Raw genomic sequence first — 20,330 nt, 5'->3', positions numbered from 1 at the left:
TGGTTTCTTTCCCCTTCTGCTTGGCCATCTGTTATCTTCAGTTTAAATAACTGGCTTGATGTGAATTACTTAAAGATTGTTGATCACGTATGTCCAACTTTTTGTCAGAGCACATGCCAACGGGTCCATCAGAAGAGGCCACAAGAATGATGCCACAGAAACCGTAACCATGAGAACAGGTCTTGGAGTCAACCTGAAGGAAGTTAAAATCTTTAACCGAGTAAGAGAGAAAGGTCAGCATTCTTATAAAATAAATATATCTTATATTATTTCTCTCCTTTTTAAAAAATATTAATCAAAGTTAGAGATTCTTATATGAATCCAAAACCTCAAAACTGTATTTTTTAACATCTAATTTCCTATAAAAATCATACAGTAGTCTAATGAATACACAATAGTTCATACATAGATAGTTTTGCCTTAGACAGTGTATTTATATGGACATGTTATATGCCTGGCATGCCTTCAGTATAGGTTTGGGCTAAGTAATGTAGAAAATCTTGATAAATATACATACTCGACAAAAAAATACAAAGCACAATTAGGATATTAGAGAGTAAAAGTTGCCAAAGCTACGTATTTTGGGTTATGTTTTAATATATAAAGTGATATGGCTTCAGAAGTTTGCTATTGGTGTGAAATATTTCTGAAGTCATCAATCCCTTAAAATGTGTTTTTTGAAACTGATATAAATGTGGTTTGGATTTTTTTTTTAATTTACCTCAATTAAGTGTCCATTTTATGTCATTAAATATCCATATTAATGTCCATTAAAATAAATTGTAATTAATTTTCTTGACATCAAAGGAATGTATAATAATTTTATAGTTGATGATGGATTCATGGAAGAAAATCAGCCGTATGGAGCAATCTTGATAGTATATTACATCTTCACTCAAAACTGAAGTAAAAACTTACGCTTAATATACTTAGGAGGTTAGGTACATTGGCACTGTAAATTTCTTTGATAGCTTTGATATTTCATAGACACAGATTTTAAAGCAGTGCACTGTTTGTTGGGGAACTCAGTTCATGTTTTGAGAAAATTGTTATTTGTGCCAAAGATTACAGTACATGAAACCTATTGCAATCTCAGCATCAAGTTTCAAAAAAGAGATATACACTTAACTGGCTGATTACAAGAAAAATGTAATGCTTTTATTTAGATGATAATTAGAGCAGAAGAATGCAGTCTTTTAAATCAGAAATCCAAGATTTAAACTGGTGTGAAAAAAGTCAGTATTTTATAGTATTTGACTTTTTTACTGACCAGTATTAAGAATAATAATAATAATAAAAAATAGCAGACTATTCAACATTATTTTTAAAAATATTTCTGTAAGAGGGCTCCCTGAGTGGCACAGTCAGTTAAGCGACTCTTTTTTTTTTTTAATGTTTATTTATTTTTGAGACAGAGAGTGACACAGAGTGTGAGCAGGGGAGGGGCAGAGATAGAGGGAGACAGAATCTGAAGCAGGTTTCAGGCTCTGAGATGTCAGCACAGAGCCTGATGCAGGGCTGGAAGCACGAACCATGAGGCCATGACCTGAGCCAAAGTCGGACACTTAACTGACTGAGCCACCCAGGCACCCCTAAGTGACTCTTGTTATTAGCTCAGGTCTTGATTTCAGGATCGTGAGTTAAAGCCCTCCACTGGGCTCCATGCAGTGCATGAAGCTTACTTTAAACATTTTTTTTCTGAAAGAAAAATCATTTGAAAACAAAATAAAAAACCAAACATATATGTTTGTATATGTGTGTGTCTTTTTTTTTCCTATTTAGGGACCAATGTTTGTGAAAAGGACAATGGTGGATGCCAGCAACTTTGTCTTTATCGAGGAAATTCTCGGAGAACTTGCACTTGTGCCCATGGATATTTAGCAGAGGATGGAGTTACTTGCCTAAGGCATGAAGGCTATTTGCTATATTCAGGGAGAACAATATTAAAAAGTATACATCTTTCTGATGAAACCAATTTAAATTCACCAATAAGGCCATATGAAAATCCACATTATTTTAAGAATGTCATAGCCTTGGCTTTTGACTATAATCAAAGAAGAAAAGGTACCAACCGAATCTTTTACAGCGATGCACACTTTGGAAATATACAGCTTATTAAAGATAACTGGGAAGACAGACAAGTAATCGTTGAAAGTAAGTACAATATTTTTTTAAATACTTTGGTGAAAATGAGTATCATTTGCATTAGCAGAGAAATTAGAATGGTAATTGTATGTAGTAATTACATTTTTTTGAGTTTATATTCAAGAATAATGAACCTATGTTATCTGATCTGCTGAAAGTCAAAGAAGCAATTAACCGTTAGCATGTACAGTATGTATATTATGATTATTAGTTTCTAATCATGGATCTTTCAATATAATCCTTGACAGTGTCTTTTTGTACATATATCAAAATTCATGGAAATTTTTTTTCAGTATAAAACTATACTAATTTTATTTTCTTCTTCTGGGTGAAATTATATCTTTAGGAATATCTGCCTAATTTTATTCAGTGAATTGTATTTTCTCAAACAAATATCAGAGATTATTATTTGTGTGTGTATGTGTGTGTGTATAGTAGTGTTGAGAAAATGTTAGTAAATAAATACTATTTTAAAATATTTTTATATTTTAAGGGACATATTCATTCCAGAAAAATATTGTTATTCATGTAGTTTATTGTTTTATATTTGTATTGTTTATTCATATAGTTATTCATATTGTTTAGAGAAACATCTTTCCTGCCATCCAACTTTCAACAAGGATGATCTTTACATTCCTGATATAACCTCTTGCTTTTCTCTCTGTGTGATTTTCATATATCCCTCACTTTTCCAATTTCATTATACTTGAAGACAATCCTTTTCATTACTTTTTAAATTGTAAAATAATGCATAAATTAATTGTATTCAAGTAAAATAGATTTAAAAACTAAATTTCTGCCTTATCACTGCAACATCAATTCCATTTACTTACCCATAACAGCAGTCATGTCTTCAGAACTTTTTTCATGTAATGTGTATCTCATTTGTAATTACAAAATTGAATGATACTATATGCATTATTCAGATTTTTTATATATGTACCTTGAAAAGTTTTTATTTCCTATTTAAGACTCTATCTAATTCTTTTGAAAGCCTGTGCCTATTTTACACTAAATATAAACTAATCATTTTGTTCTGATAAACACTTATTTCTGGTATTTCATCATTACCTACAATCTCAAAATGAACATTTGTGCATATAAATATTTTTATTCACACATGTATTTCTTTAGCATAGAATCCTAGAAATAGAATTGCAGAATCAATTAGTATTTATTGTAATTTTTAGCTGGTCAAATTCCTGCCAAAAAGACCATACCAGTTTCTATTTTCATCAAATGTATATGAAAAGGCTTATTGTCTCACACTGTTTTCAACAATAATTTCATAATTTTTATTAATTTATGACTATCTAATTTGTAAGAAAAGTCAACTTATATTAATATACCTGATAGCTAGTGAAATATAACATCTACTATATGTTTACTCATTTAAATGTAAGTATAAATATGGTCAAACTTATTATACATTGCCACCAATGCAATGCCTAACATTCTGCTAGGCCAGTATTTGTTTATTCAAATCTTACTCAGATTTTCCAAATTAGTTCAAACATATACTTGTATAAATATATATTATCATTTCTTTATTCTCTAGGTTACTATACTTATTGATAATTTCATACCAGTTGTAAATTACAGAACGTGCCAATATGCCATTTTGGGGTGTGTGTGTGTGTGTGTGTGTGTGTGTGTGTTTGAAAAAGAGAGAGAGACAGAGGGAGGGAGATAATGCAACTGTAACAATATTGATCATAAAGTACAGACATATTTGAGATTTATCAACTCAGTATATGTATAGGAAGTTTACATTATACTACTACTCTAGTCCTCTGTTTCTTCTAGACTGATACAGTTCAGAGTTGAAAGTGCTTGCATTGTATCCACAATATATTAATTAACTTATTAATTCATTTTCTATGCTTCAGAATTTTTGTCAGGTATTCTGGTTATAAAGTTGAATACCAGCCCATAGGCCTTTAGAAGCCACAGTTTCAGAAGAGACTGCAAATAAACATTGAAATTCAGTAGAAGCCACAAGATACTAAAAGACTAGAGAATTAAAAAAAAACAAAAAACAAACAAACAAGAAAAAAAAACTGTTTGGGGAAGACTATAAGACGCCACTGACCAGAGTTGAGGACACTTAAAAGATCAATAGAAACCTATTAGTAGACTGGGGCAGGTAGAGGAGGAGAGGAAGAAAAAATAATTCTAGACCTGTGGTCCTCAAGTGTGGTTTCCTGGGGACTCCTGATAGGTGTTTGAGGAGTCTAAGACATCAATAGTATTTTCATAATAATACTAGATAATTGCCTTTCCACAGAATTGACCTTTGCATTGATGGTGTGAAAGCAGTGGTGGCCAAACTGCTGACAACTTAGTCCTAATCAAAGCAATGGCACTAAACTGTATTAGTAGTCATTGTATTTTTCAATGCTGCTTAATAGCAGAGAAAAAAAAAGTCTGTTTCACTTAAGAACATCCTTAAAGAGAGTAAAACATTTTTATTTTATTAAATCCTGATCCTACAGTACACATCTCTTTATTAGTCTATGTGATGAAATACACATAGGACACTTTTGCTGCATTCTGAACTTCATTGGCTGCCTAAAGGAAACCAAGTATTTGTGTGATTATTTGGGTCCATGCTTCTTTTAAGGAACACCATGCTTTACTTGAAAGAGTGAGGAACATATAGTCTATGGTTATTCAAACCTTGGTGTGTAGCAGACATTTTCTAAAGAACGAATACAATGAGTCTGTCACTACAAGGAAAATGACTTCCAATATCTGCTGCAAATAATAGAAATCAAGCTTCCATGTAAAAGTTACAATTCTGGAGGATTTGTATCGAGTATAGTAAGCTTGATGACTTCCCAGTGCTTAAAGGCTTTTCTGATGATATGGGTGTTGGTATTATTGAGCTAATTTTTTGCACAATGAAATGTGTCAACAGATATGCTTAACTTAGGGAACCAATATTTTTCAAATGACATGATAGAAAAGTCATGAATGGGTAAATGATCCATTCAAAGTGTAGGATGGACCAATGGATTTTAATATGGTAGAGTATGAAAAGTTCACCAGTATGGTTTCTGATTCCACACTGAAGCTAAGCTTTAAGTAACTACCACTTGTCATGTGTTAGTAGAGTGTGAAAGAATATCCAGAATTATCTGAAAAGGCTACTAAAACACCTTTCTCTTCCAACTTCATAGCTGTGTGAGGCTGGATTTTCTTCACATATTTCAACTAAAACAACCTAACAGGAAAAGAAGCCGATGTGTGAACCTAGCTGTCTTCTAGTAATCCAGAAACTAAACAGACTTGTAAAATTTTAAAACAGTATTCTGTTCTCATTTAAAACAATACAGACATGCCTGGGGGGCTCAGTTGGTTAAACATCTGACTCTTGATTTTGGCTCAGGTCATGATTTCACAGTCATGAGATTGAGCCCCACATCGCACTCCACACTGAGCCTAGAGCCTGCTTGGGATTCTTTCTGTCCCTTTCTCTCTGCCTCTCTCTCACACTCTGTTTCTCAAAATAAGTAAATAAACCTTAAAGAAAATAAATTAAACAATGCAGGTATTTTCTTAGAAGGTGTTAGTTATATTAATATGCAGTCAATTCGTTTGTGTTTTACAAGATGAATTGAAATTTACAAATTAAATTTTACAAATTTACAAATTATAAGAGGTTAATATATATTTAAAACAAAATTTTTAGTTTAAATTTCTAATATGGTAAATAAATATGATGCAAATCACACAAAATTTCTTTCAAGTCCTCAATTTTTAAGATAGTAAAAGTTCTCAGAATGAGAAGTTTCCAAACTACTCTTCTAGAATAAGCGCTCAGAAAATTTTTATTTTTTTTAAAGGTTATCTATTTATTTTGAGAGAGAAAGAGCTAGCTGGGGAGAGGCAGAGAGAGGAGAGAGAGCGAATCCCAAGCTGGCTCCTTGCTGACAGCATGGAGCCTGATGTGGGGCTTGAACTCATGAATTGTGAAATCATGACCTGAGCCAAAACCTAGAGTCAGACGCTTAACTGACTGAGCAACCCAGGAACCTCCAAGCTCAGAAAATCTTTAGTACAAAGACAGAGTAGACAAGGAATCACATATCGTTTAGTGTGATTAGAATGTGGATTATATGGCATAAATTGGTGTGAGATGAAGATAAAGTCCTAGGGAGGGTGCCAATAATGAAAGATTTGATCTGCCAATATAAGGAGCATTAAAAAAAGTTTAGGGGTGCCAGGTCAGTCAGTTAAGCATCCGACTTCAGCTTAGGTCAGGATGTCGCAGTTGGTGAGTTTGAGACCCGCATCGGCTCTCTGCTGATGGAGCCTGGAGCCTGCTTTGGATTCTGTGTCTTCAGCTTTCTCTGCCCCTACCCAGCTTGTGCTGTCTTTATTCCAAAAATAAACATTAAAAAAATAAATAAATAAAAATACAAATAAATTTTAAAAAGTTTATTGAGATACAATTTATACACCATACAATTCACCCATTAATAGTACACAACTGAATAGTTTTTGGTGTATTACATTACATTTTTAATTTTTTAAATTAGGTAATACATATTATGCATAATATATAATACATATATAATAAAATTCGCCATTTCAACTATTTTTAATTGTACAATTCAGTGCAGTTAGATTCTTAATATTGTGCAATCATCATGACCATTTCCAAAATCTTTTTATCACTTCAAATAAAATTCTGTTTAAAAGTTACTCCCCATTCCTTTTCCCCATAGCCCCTGGTAACCTTTGATCTGCTTTCTTTCTTTATAAATCTGCCTATTTTAGGTATTTCATGTTAGTGTAATGACACAATATTTTACCTTATGTATGTGGCTTATGTCACTTAACATAATGTTTTCAAGGTTCATTCATGTTACAGAATGAATCAAATTCATTCCTCTTTTTGTACCTGAATAATCTTTTATTGTATATATAAACCACATTTTGTTTATCCTTTCATTTCGTTTGCAGACACTTGGTTTCTTTCTACTTTTTGACTATTGTAGAAATGCTGCAGTGAACACTGATGTACTAATATCCAAGATAAGTAGTTTTGGTTTTATTAGTAGATGAAGGGAAAACATTTGTGTTATAAGGTATACATACACTAGGCTTTTGTTTTATGATGATAAGTCTGGCTGTGCTATGTTCAGTAAAGTTCAATGGTCATGTCTGAAGGCTAAGATGGCTTAAGAGTATAGATCCTTTTAGAACAGTGGTAAATGAAACTGAAAGCATATTAAAGTGTACATGCGACCAAACCATTCTACTCCTGCCTCCTAAAATCAAAGCAATTAAAACCAGGAGCATTTTCGTGGCTGAAAGTGTTAAGGCACATGGAAGAAGCGAAACAAAATAGCTGGGAGTTGGAAATCAGTCAAGTTGGGATTCAGATCCCACTCTGCTGTTTATTTACTATGTGATACTGTCAGTTTCCTCACCTCCGAAATGGGAAACCAAATCATAGTTTTTTTGTGTGTGGAGGTTTTATAAGAAAGGCTATGCACAAAACTTACAATGAAGCCTAATTTTATTTAAAACTTTGTGTTACTGTATTTGTGATACATTTGTGGATTATTTAAGATAATTATCCTCTAAATTATTTTTAGAATACGTGTTAGAGTTGTTAAACAATCAGAAATAATTATAATAATTACAGATATGAGGTAGTGTATTAAAGCCAGACTAGAATTTAAAAATTAAGATTAGTTTACGTGGATAATTCACATAAACTTCTCTAAATACTCTCCTTACACCACCCCATCCCCACTAAGAAGTTGCTAATTTGTTTAACCATCGCAATCCTCTCTTAAAGTTTTGTAGGAGAATTTATAGTTTGATTTGCCAGACCAGAAAATAAAAACAACAAACAAAGCAAAACAATTCCCTCCCCCAAAAGAGTTACTGGTACACAAGTATATACAAATGAGATGCAAAGTTCATTTTTGTCTTGGTATTGCATTTTAATAATTCTGGAATAATGCATTTCGTCTTGTTACATCTTTTACCACGTATAAAAAGGAAAAAAAAACTTAATGGCAACATGATGAAGTATTTAAAGATATCAAAAGCAGTGATAGGGCTGCAGCTGCTGTGAAGGGCTGCTGGGCTGAGGGTGCTGATCCTTCTCAGTTGCTTTCCTTCTCTGTGTGGGGGTGAGCAGGTCTCGGGGCCCTGGCCCAGCCCTGTTGTGGGTAGGCTACTGTGAGAAGTGCAGGACCTATGGCACTCCTGGCATGGTCACTTCTCCAGTCTGTCTGCTGGGTGGGCATCGCCCGGCCCATTACACCTTGACTGCTGAGCAGAACGGGCGTGGCTGGAGCACCTGCCTATCCTAGTTGTAGTTCAGGGTGCTCACCCTGCCCTTGCATCTTGTCTCCTTAGCTAAAGGGCTCAAGAATTGCATCCCTCCCACTTGTGGTTTGGTGTCTCCATGGGGTTAATTGCCATGCAAACTTGCCCACACTGGTTACAGCACTGGGTAGGCAGAGCATTCCCTCTGGTGCTAGCAGGCTAGAGGTAGAGCACCAAAAATAGTGCCTGTCGACTCTGTCAACAGCAAGTTATGATGAAATTTCAAAAGTGGAATCTTTCAGGGCTTTTGTCCCTGGATAAAGTCCCTACAGTTTCCTCTGTCTCCAGCAGCGACTTTAAATTAGTAAGTGGGTCTCTCTCACTTATGGTCTAGGCAATTTTCAATCTGTTTTGCCCAGATTCTCGGGGTGAGTGGCTTTTCTTGCAACTCCTTTAAGAGTCAGATCTCCCTCTCCTGTAATTCTGTGATTCTACTCATCTTAATCCTCATTGATTTTTAAAACCAGACATTTTAGGGACTTATCTTTCTGGTGATAGCCCCCAGGGTCAGAGTTCCTGATGAAGGACATAATTTATTCACTCCTTGGGGAAGTGTTCTGTATTTTGGGCATCATCATTGTGATTGGGAAGTCACCTCACTGCTGGGTTAGGGTCCCAGAGGACGTGGTTTTTCTGCCACTCTTACTCTTCTCAATGCATCTTGTGTGTGTGTGTGTGTGTGTGTGTGTGTGTGTGTGTGTGTGTGTAGGTGCTATTCATCTACTTCTCAGGTCCTTATCAGAGAAAAATGATTTCATAACTAGCTGTAATTTTGTTGTGTCCTGGGGGGAGGTGAGTTCAGGGTTTTCCTACAATACCATCCTGAACCCTCTTCCTTCATAATGCTTATATATATATATATATTATATATATATATATATATATATATATAGTTTTTTTCAAGACTACTGGTTGTAATTTGCCTTGCTTTTAAACTATATTTTATTGGAAATAACTTTTTCCTTTATTTTTTTAAAAATTTTTTAAATGTTTATTTATTTTGGGGAGGGGGGGCGTGAACATGAGCAGGGGAGGGGTAGAGAGCAAAGGAGACACAGAAACCAAAGCAGGCTCCAGGCTCTGAGCTGTCAGCACAGAGCCTGATGTGGGGATCGAACCCACGAACTGTGTGATCATGACCTGAGCTGAAGTCGACACAACCGACTGAGCCACCCAGGTGCCCCTTTTTTATTTCTTTTAAATGAGCTAGTTCCATATCCTTTTATGAGTGCCTAAATATCCATTTGATTATGTTACTTTTTCTTTTTTGTTTTAAATGTTTCTATATTTATTTTGAGTGAGAGAGAGAGAGAGAGTGTAGGAGCAGGGATGGGGGAGAGAGGGAGAGAGAGAGCCCCAAGCAGGCTCCATACTCAGCCTGGAGCCTGACACTGGGCTCAGTCTCATGACTGTGAGATCACTACCTGAGCTGATAGCAAGAGTTGAATGCTCAACCAAGTGACCCACCCAGGTGCCCCATTTTATGTTAATTTTTCTATTTGCAATTTCAAAGGCTAAAAAAAAACTGTCAGCTGTTAAAAAGTATTTATTTTTTATTTGCTTGGTATATATCATATAAAAATTCATTCTCAAAATGTGGGGATCTTAGCTACTCAACTTTTTCAGATTTTATAAAATAAATACTTTCAGTCATATTTATTAGCGTGCAGCAATTTTCAGATTACATATTAAGATAATTGCAAATGTTGGAAATACATAAAGGAGCATTGTTTTATTGTACATTGAAATTACAAAGGTTAAGAAACAGGTAAGAATGAAGGATGAATGTTCTGTGTAGGGAGTCAGCAAGTGCTGAGGCAAGGGATAATTTTTATGCTCCAATGGAAGACAGAGAATAACATGATTGATTACGGAGAGCAAAATGTAGAGTTAATCATGATTAGTGCAGAGAAGAAGAGAACATGGGATTTCCTCCTCATTAAGTTGCAGGATGTAAATTGGTGCTCAGTATGGCTTCCATGAATTCATAATTTCTTAAAATATTAGACTCTCTCCAAGAAGACGGCCTATGTCAGGTTGGGGAGGAAACAATTTTTACTATATCCTCTTGGGATTTTGTCAGTGAAATGTGAATTCAACTCATAGAAAACAGCTTATCACGAAAAAAAGAAGGCATAAAAATTTTTATGTAATGTTAATTTTTATGAGTACATGGAGGACTTCACAGAAAAGAAGTAAAGACCCAAAGAAACAGAGTCAGGGGTTTATATACCATTTTAACAAAGGGTGATCAATTGCAGAGATGTAGCTAAATGACAACAACAAAAAACAACCACAAAAAAAAGGAATTAGGGCTTGTAGGGAAAGTAAATTGTGGGAGGATAAATATATGGGGGAAACTAATGGAAGATAATGGTTTTTTTAGTAAGATGTTGTTTATGTTGACTCATTTCGGTGCTCTCTCCAACTCCTGTGATAATGATAGTTCTTCCTGCCCTAGAATCATGGAGGGGATACCTTCATGAAGGAAAATTTATGTCCTGTTATTAAGTAGATAGGGGGAGGGTAGCAAGCTTTTCCTGTATCCACTGTTTCTCAGTTGCCTTCAGCTCACAATAACCCTTATGTGATAGTAGTATAATTTGGGGTGGCATATTCTGATCCCCTTCATAGGCATGATGGTCCTAAATGTCTTTTACCCTACAATATTGATCAAGACCAGATCCCTATAGGGCACTGGCATATCTGAATAAGAGACATTGGAACCACAGGTAGAAGCTCCTTAATATGAGGAGCAGAAAAATTCATGAGGAACATTATGTTAGAGACAGAAAAATTCTGAGTCATGTGTAGAACGTTTCCCTGAAGTTCTGTAGGGTCAATATTATGTGTGGTCCAGATCTTGGAGGCAGCGAAGGGACAGGGGACCTCAGGAGCACTCAGTTATCAGTATTAGGATTATTCATAGAGTCAGAGCTTCCCAATTTTTCGTGAATGTGTCAGAATAGCTGACGGCAATAGATGGAGTAGAAGGCAATACTAACATTTTTCTGTTGAGAAGTCAGTCTTAATAAAATAGGAAGCTGAAAAGTTTTCTGTAAACGTACTCAGGCTCAGGGGACTTCCCTAGTTAGATCGTATTAGTTGGTCTGACAAAGATTCTGTTTGCAGAATTAGAAACATGCTGGATCATGCCAATGTGGAAGAGAGGACCATTGCTTATTATAAAACTTGAACTTTGAAATCTATAGTGGGCCCTCAAGCTGTTATAATTTATAATTTTGATTAGGAATAGAGGGAAGGAATAAGAGGAAACTGGCAAGCTTGTGCATCTGCCGTAGGATATCACACTTAAAAAGATACTAGGTGGACTTGGGAAATAGTGATTCACATATGAATTAACATCCCAATATAGGATCACTACCAAATGAATTCTCAGTAGGTGAGTGAGTAGATACTGAGATTAATAATCCTTGATCAGAGGGATCAGGGATAGATGGGTCAGTCAGTTAAGCGTCCGACTTATCAGGCTCAGCTCATGATCTCACGGCTTGTTGGTTCAAGCCCCACATCGGGTTCTACACTGATAGTACAGAGCCTGCTTGGGTTTCTCTCTCTCTCTCTCTCTCTCTCTCTCTCTCTCTCAAAATAAATAAATAAACTTAAAACATCCTGGATCAGAGTCATTTCTGTATTAAATGTCCGTTTAAACTTAATTACATTTATTTCTTTATTTTTTATTTATTTTTTTTTTAAATTTTTTTTCCAACGTTTATTTATTTTTGGGACAGAGAGAGACAGAGCATGAACGGGGGAGGGGCAGAGAGAGAGGGAGACACAGAATCGGAAACAGGCTCCAGGCTCTGAGCCATCAGCCCAGAGCCCGACGCGGGGCTCGAACTCCCGGACCGCGAGATCGTGACCTGGCTGAAGTCGGACGCTTAACTGACTGCGCCACCCAGGCGCCCCCATTTATTTCTTTTTTAATCCCTATTCTAGGAGTAGAGATTTGTGTATATCAATTAGCTTTGATTAATAACAAACCATCCCAGAATTCAGTGTCTTTAAACAACAACTGCTTATTTATCCCACTATTCTATGATTGGCTGATGATTCTTCTGATCTCTGGTCAGCCTCAGATCACATGGCAGCTGGATGATCTAGGACGGCTTCCCTCATATGTCCAGCAGTTGGCATGCTGTATTCTGGATTTTGGGCCACTAGTCTCTCTGTTATTCAGCAGGCTAGCTTGGGATGGTCCCGTGGTTCTCGGAAATGGCTGACCTCAATGCACAAATATTTTACAAGCCATATGTACTGATGTCTCATTGGTCAAGGAAATTCACAGCCAAGTCCAGATTCAGAGGATGGGGAAATAGAGTCACACTGATGGGTGGAACTGCAAAGGGGCTACACACATACATGGAGGAGGAGAATTTGCAACTTCTATAATCAGCACAGTTGTGTAAGTGATTATTAGCTTATCTCCAGAACCTCCTGAATAATACAATGAAAATTGGCCTATTTTTTAAAACTCTTTTCTGTTTTATCTGTTATATAATGTTTCTTGACAACCAATAGTGGACGATGACAATAATATCTGGCTTTATCTAGGAGCTAGAAATCAATATATCTTTTATGGTGAAGAAATAAAATGAGATAGGAAAGGATTATCTATTGAGGAAAAGATAGAACAAAACTATGGGTTAGTGTATTTTATGACACTGAATTGATTTTGTCAGTTTCAAGAGTATAAACTTGTTTATATTTAGCTCAAATAATGCTCATTTTTTATAAGTCCCTTGTGATTAGTTATTATTAAGTCGCTTTAATTGTCCCACATCTCTGTGTAAGCAACGTGACTGAAAAATTTATTTACTTGTTTATTTATTTGTTTGAAAGAGAAGAAATATTTGTAGTTTTGACTTGGATGAGAAAGTTGTAAATGGCACCTAGGGAAAAAGAAATCTGTGATGTAGTGTTAGAAGAGGAATATTTTGGGGCGCCTGGGTAGCTTAGTTAAGCGTCCAACCTCGGCTCAGGTCATGATTTCACGGTGTGTGAGTTTGAGCCCCATGTCAGGCTCTATGCTGACAGCTCAGAGCCTGGAGCCTGCTTCTGGAGCCTGGAGGGATTCTGTGTCTCCCTCTGTCTCTGCACCTCCCCCACCTCAAAAATAAACACTAAAAAAAAAGAAGAGGCGTTTTTCATAGGAAGCAATAAAAGTATACGTATTAGAACTTTTCGGGGCGCCTGGGTGGCTTGGTCGGTTAAGCGTCCGACTTCGGCTCAGGTCATGATCTCACGGTCCGTGAGTTCAAGCCCCGCGTCCAACTCTGTGCTGACAGCTCAGAGCCTGGAGCCTGTTTCAGATTCTGTGTCTCCCTCTCTCTCTGCCCCTTCCCTGTTCATGCTCTGTCTCTCTCTGTCTCAAAAATAAATAAACGTTAAAAATTTAAAAAAAAAAAAAGAACTTTTCTTTCCTCTTGAGAGGTTTATGGTATGAATTCAGCAGATGAAATCAATGTATGGTGAATTATAAGTAACACTTTGAGGGACTGGTTGATGAATTCAAAATTCCTAAGGAAACAATAGACCACCTGCAGAAATAGGCAAGGTCACAAGTGAATCCAGGGTTCCTCTTGAAAGATGATTATAATTTGTGGGAGTAAAGTTACCTATAATTATTTGAAAGGGAAGATATTTAAATTTCATGTACACATTAAAATGTGCTCATTTTGTTTTGCTTATAATACAAAAGTAAACAAAATTTACCAGAAATCAAGAAGTATTATTTGCATATTCAGCTTGCCATTCTGATCTTTTTAGTATAGCATATATGGTTAAAAATGTTGAGAGAGAAAATGTTAAAAGAATTTATACTAAAACAAACCATTACCTGAATATAGATTTCTTATGACAGAAATTCAGGTACATATTTTTCTTCATAGAATTTTAAAGCTTTAAAAATGACATAAGTAAAGACATAAATTCCAAAATTTTTCATTGTTAGCCTTATTTGCAACACCTTCAAAAATGCAGTAAATGGCTTAGATTATCACTCTTGCAGAGTAACAGACTCAATAATACTTCATGACATATTCAAATTAATGATGATGTTGCAAACCTCATTAAGTTTAAAAACATTTTTAATGTTTATTTTTTTAAGAGAGAGAGAGAGACAGAGAGACAGAGTGCGAGTGGGGGAGGGACAGAGAGATTGGGAGACAGAATCGGAAGCAGGCTCCAGGCTCTGAGCTGTCAGCACAAAGCCCAACACAGGGCCTGAACTCATGGACTGCGAGATCATGACCTAAGCCGAAGTTAGATGCTTAACTGACCAGCCATGTAGGCACCCCCTCATTAAATTTTTAAGATTTCTACAAAGTATGGGTACCTAGGTGGCTCAGTCAGTTGGTCATCTGTGTTCAGCTCAGGTCATGATCTCATGGTCCATGAGTTCAAGCCCTGCGTCAGGCTCTGTGCTGACAGCTCAGAGCCTGGAGCCTGCTTCAGATTCTGTCTCCCTCTCTCTGCCCCTCCCCCCTCATACTCTGTCTCTCTCTCACTCTCAAAAGTAAATAAACATTAAAAAATTTTTCAAAAAAAAAGATTTCTACAAAGTAGAATTTTCAGTGTATAGTTCTATGTTTTACTGACATGTTGATAAAGCTAAGTGTTAACCAGTATTCTCCTCCAACCAGGTACCATGGTTCCTTTCATTTCCTTAGGCAATTTACACTCAATGGTCTTTCTTCTTCTTTTGCTTTCCTCTTAGACAATCTTTCTTTACAGCCATGGCATTTTTATGCCTCAATGCATGCCTTAACACACTTAAAAATCTCCCCATAATTTTTGATAACACGTTTTGACCTTGTTCTTTGTTTTCACTTTCCACTATTAAGTTGACAACAGCCTGGGTCTGATTGCTTCTGGGACATAGTGTTTCTTCTCATTCTGAACACAATCTGATTACACTACATCCAGCCTATTCTAACGTATCTGTTAACCTGTTTTACTATCTTTATCCGCATTATAATTATTATCCTACATTTCCACTGCACACTTCCATTACTTCTCTATTGACCATTCTCATTTTTTTTTCCTAAACCTGGACTAAGAGATAAGTCATGTATTGGTGTCCCTATCACTTTCCTAAACCATCAAATGCTGCTTTCTATGTTTTCGGTTTCTGAATGTAGAGGTGCAGTTCCTGCAGAAAATTTCTCCCTACTCATGAGTATATTTTCCCTTTTAAAGAGCTCAATCATTGTGATGATTCATACTGGTACTCTCATTATTTAATATTACCCCGACTCCAAATTTTCCAGTTTATCTCCTCACTACTAGAAGAGCATGAAAATTCCCTTTAATATTCTTAATGTCAGCTCATAATTTAACATACCAAAGTCAGTTCCCAGCCTAAAAATGAGAACCTCTCCTATTTTTATTGTTAGTGAAATTATTACTTTTTTAAAACCAGTCAGAATCTAACCTCGCAATTATTAACTATCTCTGTTCCTCTACCCCCTAATCATTTACATTGAGTATTTTTTCTTAAGCGCTGTCATCATCATAGGCCATGTTTCTATCCTTTTTCTGCCTTGATTTTCTAGAAGTTTCTACATATCATGCACAAAATGCTTTCATTGAGTTCCTCCTTAAAACACTGATTGATTCTCTATTTTCTGCATCTCAAAGTATAATCCATTACCTCTTTTCTAGGTATAATCTCAATCTAGGTGATCCATGTCACCAGAAATCTCTATGTCAAATTTACCCTTTAGTCCAGTCCTGTTCACAACATTTTTTGTCTCATGAATATACCATATTCTTTTTCAAATTCCACATCTTTACTTATGTGGTTACATTACAATGAAAGAGACATTGTAGCCTTTCAAATGGTCTTTATTTTGGAGAATCTTTATAATTCAGCTCAAATCCCTCCATACAGTTAAGGAATGCATTTTTTTCCCCTAGAACTGCAGCCCACAGTGATTTCCTTCTTTTGAAAAACATTCAGGACTTGCCATGTGTGCTTCACATCCTTATCACCTCCTTAGTTATTACCCTATGGACTTTCCTTTGTTTCATTTTTGTCTATATGATCTCTCCAAAGAAATGTCAAGTTCTCCTAGGAAGGGTCTCTTGCATATATTCTTTTCTATACCCTTTATAATCTAAAACAGTACTCATCACTTGGTAGATCATAAAAATAACTAGCTTTATTGTGAATTGGTTATGTGTTAGCCATAAAATTAGGTTGTTAAAGGAGTTGTTTGAAAACTTCATTTGCAGAGTAAAAGGAATTCTGTGACTTCAATTGCTTGCCTAGTTGGACTTGAGATTAGCAGAAGGAGGGAGATTGGAGACTTAAATTTCTGTGAAAAAGTGGAAAAGGCAGTATAGGATATTGGTTAAAAGCAGAGTTTCTAATGATTCTAGAGCCAGAATATCTAGCTGAATTCAGCCTGGCCCCTTCCTTGCTTTTCACCACTTACAGGCTGCATCCTCAGAAAATTATTTACCTCTCCTTGCCTCATTTTCCTCTTTGAGAAATAGGGATAATGCTAGTAGCAATCTCAGAGGGTTGATGAGATTCAGTGAATTAATATTTCTTGCTTAGAACAGAGTCTAGTATTTAGTCAGCACTCAATTAACATAAACCATTATGAGTGTTTGTTTTCATTTTCATTAACTGATTCATTTTTTTTTAAAACTTCATTATTATGAGGCACCTGGGTGGCTCAGTCAATTGAGCATCCAATTCTTGATTTCAATTCAGGTCATGATCTCACAGTTCATGGGATAGAGCTTCACATCGGGCTCAGTGCTGAGTGTGGAGCCTACTTGGGATTCTGTCTCCATGTCTCTCTGGCCCTCCCCTGCTCATGCTTTCTCTGTCTCAAAATAAATAAATAAACTTGTAAAAAAAATTTTTTAAAGCTTCATTATTATAAGTTAGTAGAATCCAGCCAGCATGCAAAATGGCCACAGTAATATACAAAGATTTTGAAGTACATAGGTGATTTCTCTCTTCAAAGTTTCAAATACTATGAATAAAGAAATTAGAGGGTCCATAAGGAGAGGACCTCTATGGGTGAAAAGGACATAGGTCTCCAAAGTTCTTTAATCACCTCACAGTGTTTACTGGGCTTATACACTGGACTCTTGCATGTTCTGGACATTGTCAGAGTTTTTGTCTTGAAATTACATGACAGAAGGTGCTTGTGCTATAGTAATAGAATATGCTTATACGAGTAGCAAAAGTGCTACTTTTGGGGGTGGATATGAAAAAAAATAATAGAAAGTGATATATTCAAGATGACAGAATGAATTCTATTGTTAGAAGCATTTGATTTTCCAAAGATTCAAATACTTCTCTATTTCCCACCCTCTGCAACTTGAATTCTACTGGTAACTTATGTTTGGTTGAGTGCCAAGACAAATCAAACCTGAAAATAATAGAAAGGAATATTGGCAAATATAAATATACATCAGATATACAAGAATGACTGTGTTGTGTAATAAAGCATTTTCATAAGTTCCTTTTTGCCTTCTCCCTTTTGAACCTGCAGGATAATGTTGCTTAGAAACCTATATGTGTAAAGTGATGGCTAAGAACAGAATTTATAATTAATCCATGGAAGTCTGAAATGGCAAAACCTTTGTAGGTTTGTAGAGTGTAAATTCTGTGTTTTTGCTATATTCACAAAACCCTGGGATTTGCATGGGCTAGACATGGGGTCAGGATTGACAAGGCGGGTCATCTGATGATAACCTTCCTACTTGAGATGACAGAGGTACTTAAGTCTGAAACAGTTGGTATCTGTAAAAGTTCCTGTTAGTTTTGTGGATGAAAAGGGGAAATGAGATTAATTTAATCCACATTTGAAAGACATCAGCAATAACCTTCGTACTCTGCCAGTGTTGAGAACAGAGTTCAATGAGAAAATGAACATTTGTTTCAGAATTAATAAAAAAAAAAAGCATAATTTCCCAAGAAATTTTTCACCAGAATGGCATGAACCATGTATTTTTACAAATAAGCCAAATTCAATAATTGATTAAAAATCTTTTATATAGTATTAGACACTTATTTATAACTTATGGTGTAAATTCTATAACATTTTCCTCACTCTGTGAATTACCTGCATTGCTATTATTAAATATACTCACAGCACAAGGGAACAAATTGGAAAGCAGCAAAATTCAGATTGTATTAGCAAATTACATAACACAGTCTATCATTCTGAATAGGAAGTAATGCCAAAGGGGTTATTTAAACTATGGGAAGTATAAAGCAATGCATTAGTTTTCTACATCCTGTAATTCAGGGTTTTCTTTCTATATAGTTTCATATATGAACTACACAGATTCAGAGATAAGGGAGGATAGATCTCTATTCTGAAATATATATCCAAATTATACCATTCTGTTAGCTTTATTGTCAACTCTGCTAAACAGTCACATGTACTGAGTAGATCATTCTCTCTCTTGCCTCTAGATAAATTTGAATGTGCATTTCCTTACCTATATTTCACTTGGTTAACTTATGTTCACATTGCAGTTCCAGTTTAACTCTTTCTCAATACCCACATGCCACACACACACACACACACACACACACACACACACACACCCTCACTTGTTTCAATCCAGATAGAAGCATGTCTTTCATACTTTCTACAGTATGCAACCATTATTATTATTATTATTATTATTATTATTATTATTATTATTAAAATAGCTGTTTTGTTGTATTAGAGCAGACACTGTACCTTGTACATGAGTATATCTCTCCCCAGGCCTATTGTAGGTCCTCAGGATACTGCATTGATTGCTATTGCAAACGCCTTTGGGGGCATTCTGACACTGACTGTAGAGTTGCTTACTTAGTAAGCAACCAGTGAATACTCACCAAAGAAAGGAACTATGCTCTTTGAAAATCAAGATTCTTGCCCTTGTGGAATCAGCAATACCTTGGAGTGGAAATTTTACCAGTAGAAATAACAAGTTTGTATGACACAAGGGTGGTATGAGTCTAAGCAGAAATTTTATAGGCACTCAGAGTAAAATGAAATCTCTGCCATTTGGGATGATTAAGGGACTGTGTGGAATAGATGGTCTAAACTGACAGTTTTGTTGCATTCTAATGGAACTCTGACCGATAACATAAGGGCAAGTCAATGGCTTTTGCATATGCATCAGGTTATTAATATTTTCTGAGAATAATATTAAGACAACAAACATCTATCTTACTTTAAAATCACCTGGTGACAGATGGTTTCTTAAAATAGAAGTGACTTAATATGGTTTACAGTTATGTCCACATATGCCATTCTTGTTTTCCCCATGCAAAACATTTCTTGGACATAGCATATGAATTGAATATACACAACTACCTTACTTGGTGAGTACACAGTAAGTGGTCCTTTTTTCTTTGTGATTGAGTTCCTTGAAAAAGTGATTGGTTTGGTAGTAAAGCTGGAAATGAATTGAGTGTCTGGATTTGAATCATCTTAATATAAGATGAGCTTTGCCTAAACTTAATATTTTCTTATCTTCAACCGAGGAGACTGAATCACAGTAGTTGTCAAGTAGTATAATACTTTTGCACAAGATAATATTGCAATCTGAAATTATCATTTCCTTATAGACTGTAATGTTAAATTATCGTTTTTATTCTTGCCTTATTTAATTCAATTGGTCAAATAGTCTTTTAGTACCTACCAAGAACAGAGTCTGCTTAGTCTCGTTTGAAATGAAATATTAAAGGCTCTATCATTTCATAACTAATAGAATTTCTTTCCTTGCACTCTACTCTTTAGCGCAAGGGCTTTACATCAGTTTTAGAAATCCATAGAAAT

At 35.6% G+C, this 20,330-nt stretch overlaps 1 protein-coding gene across 3 annotated transcripts in view; it reads left to right on the top strand.

The window, feature by feature from the left end:
- The window catches only part of LRP1B (LDL receptor related protein 1B), a 1,862,224-nt gene that overhangs the window by 1,413,073 nt on the left and 428,821 nt on the right, over nucleotides 1–20,330 (top strand). For all 3 annotated transcript variants that reach the window (XM_053214983.1, XM_053214982.1, XM_053214984.1), the window contains exons 40-41: nucleotides 109–233; nucleotides 1,783–2,154. In XM_053214983.1, coding sequence (XP_053070958.1) covers nucleotides 109–233; nucleotides 1,783–2,154 — 497 coding nt within the window. The remainder of the gene's footprint in view (nucleotides 1–108; nucleotides 234–1,782; nucleotides 2,155–20,330) is intronic.

This window comes from Acinonyx jubatus, chromosome C1 (genome assembly GCF_027475565.1).
Source record: "Acinonyx jubatus isolate Ajub_Pintada_27869175 chromosome C1, VMU_Ajub_asm_v1.0, whole genome shotgun sequence".
In the NCBI taxonomy this organism is placed as follows: Eukaryota; Metazoa; Chordata; class Mammalia; order Carnivora; family Felidae; genus Acinonyx; species Acinonyx jubatus.
The sequence above is the reverse complement of the archived record's forward strand: the minus strand, read 5'-3'. Positions and strand labels throughout refer to the sequence as shown.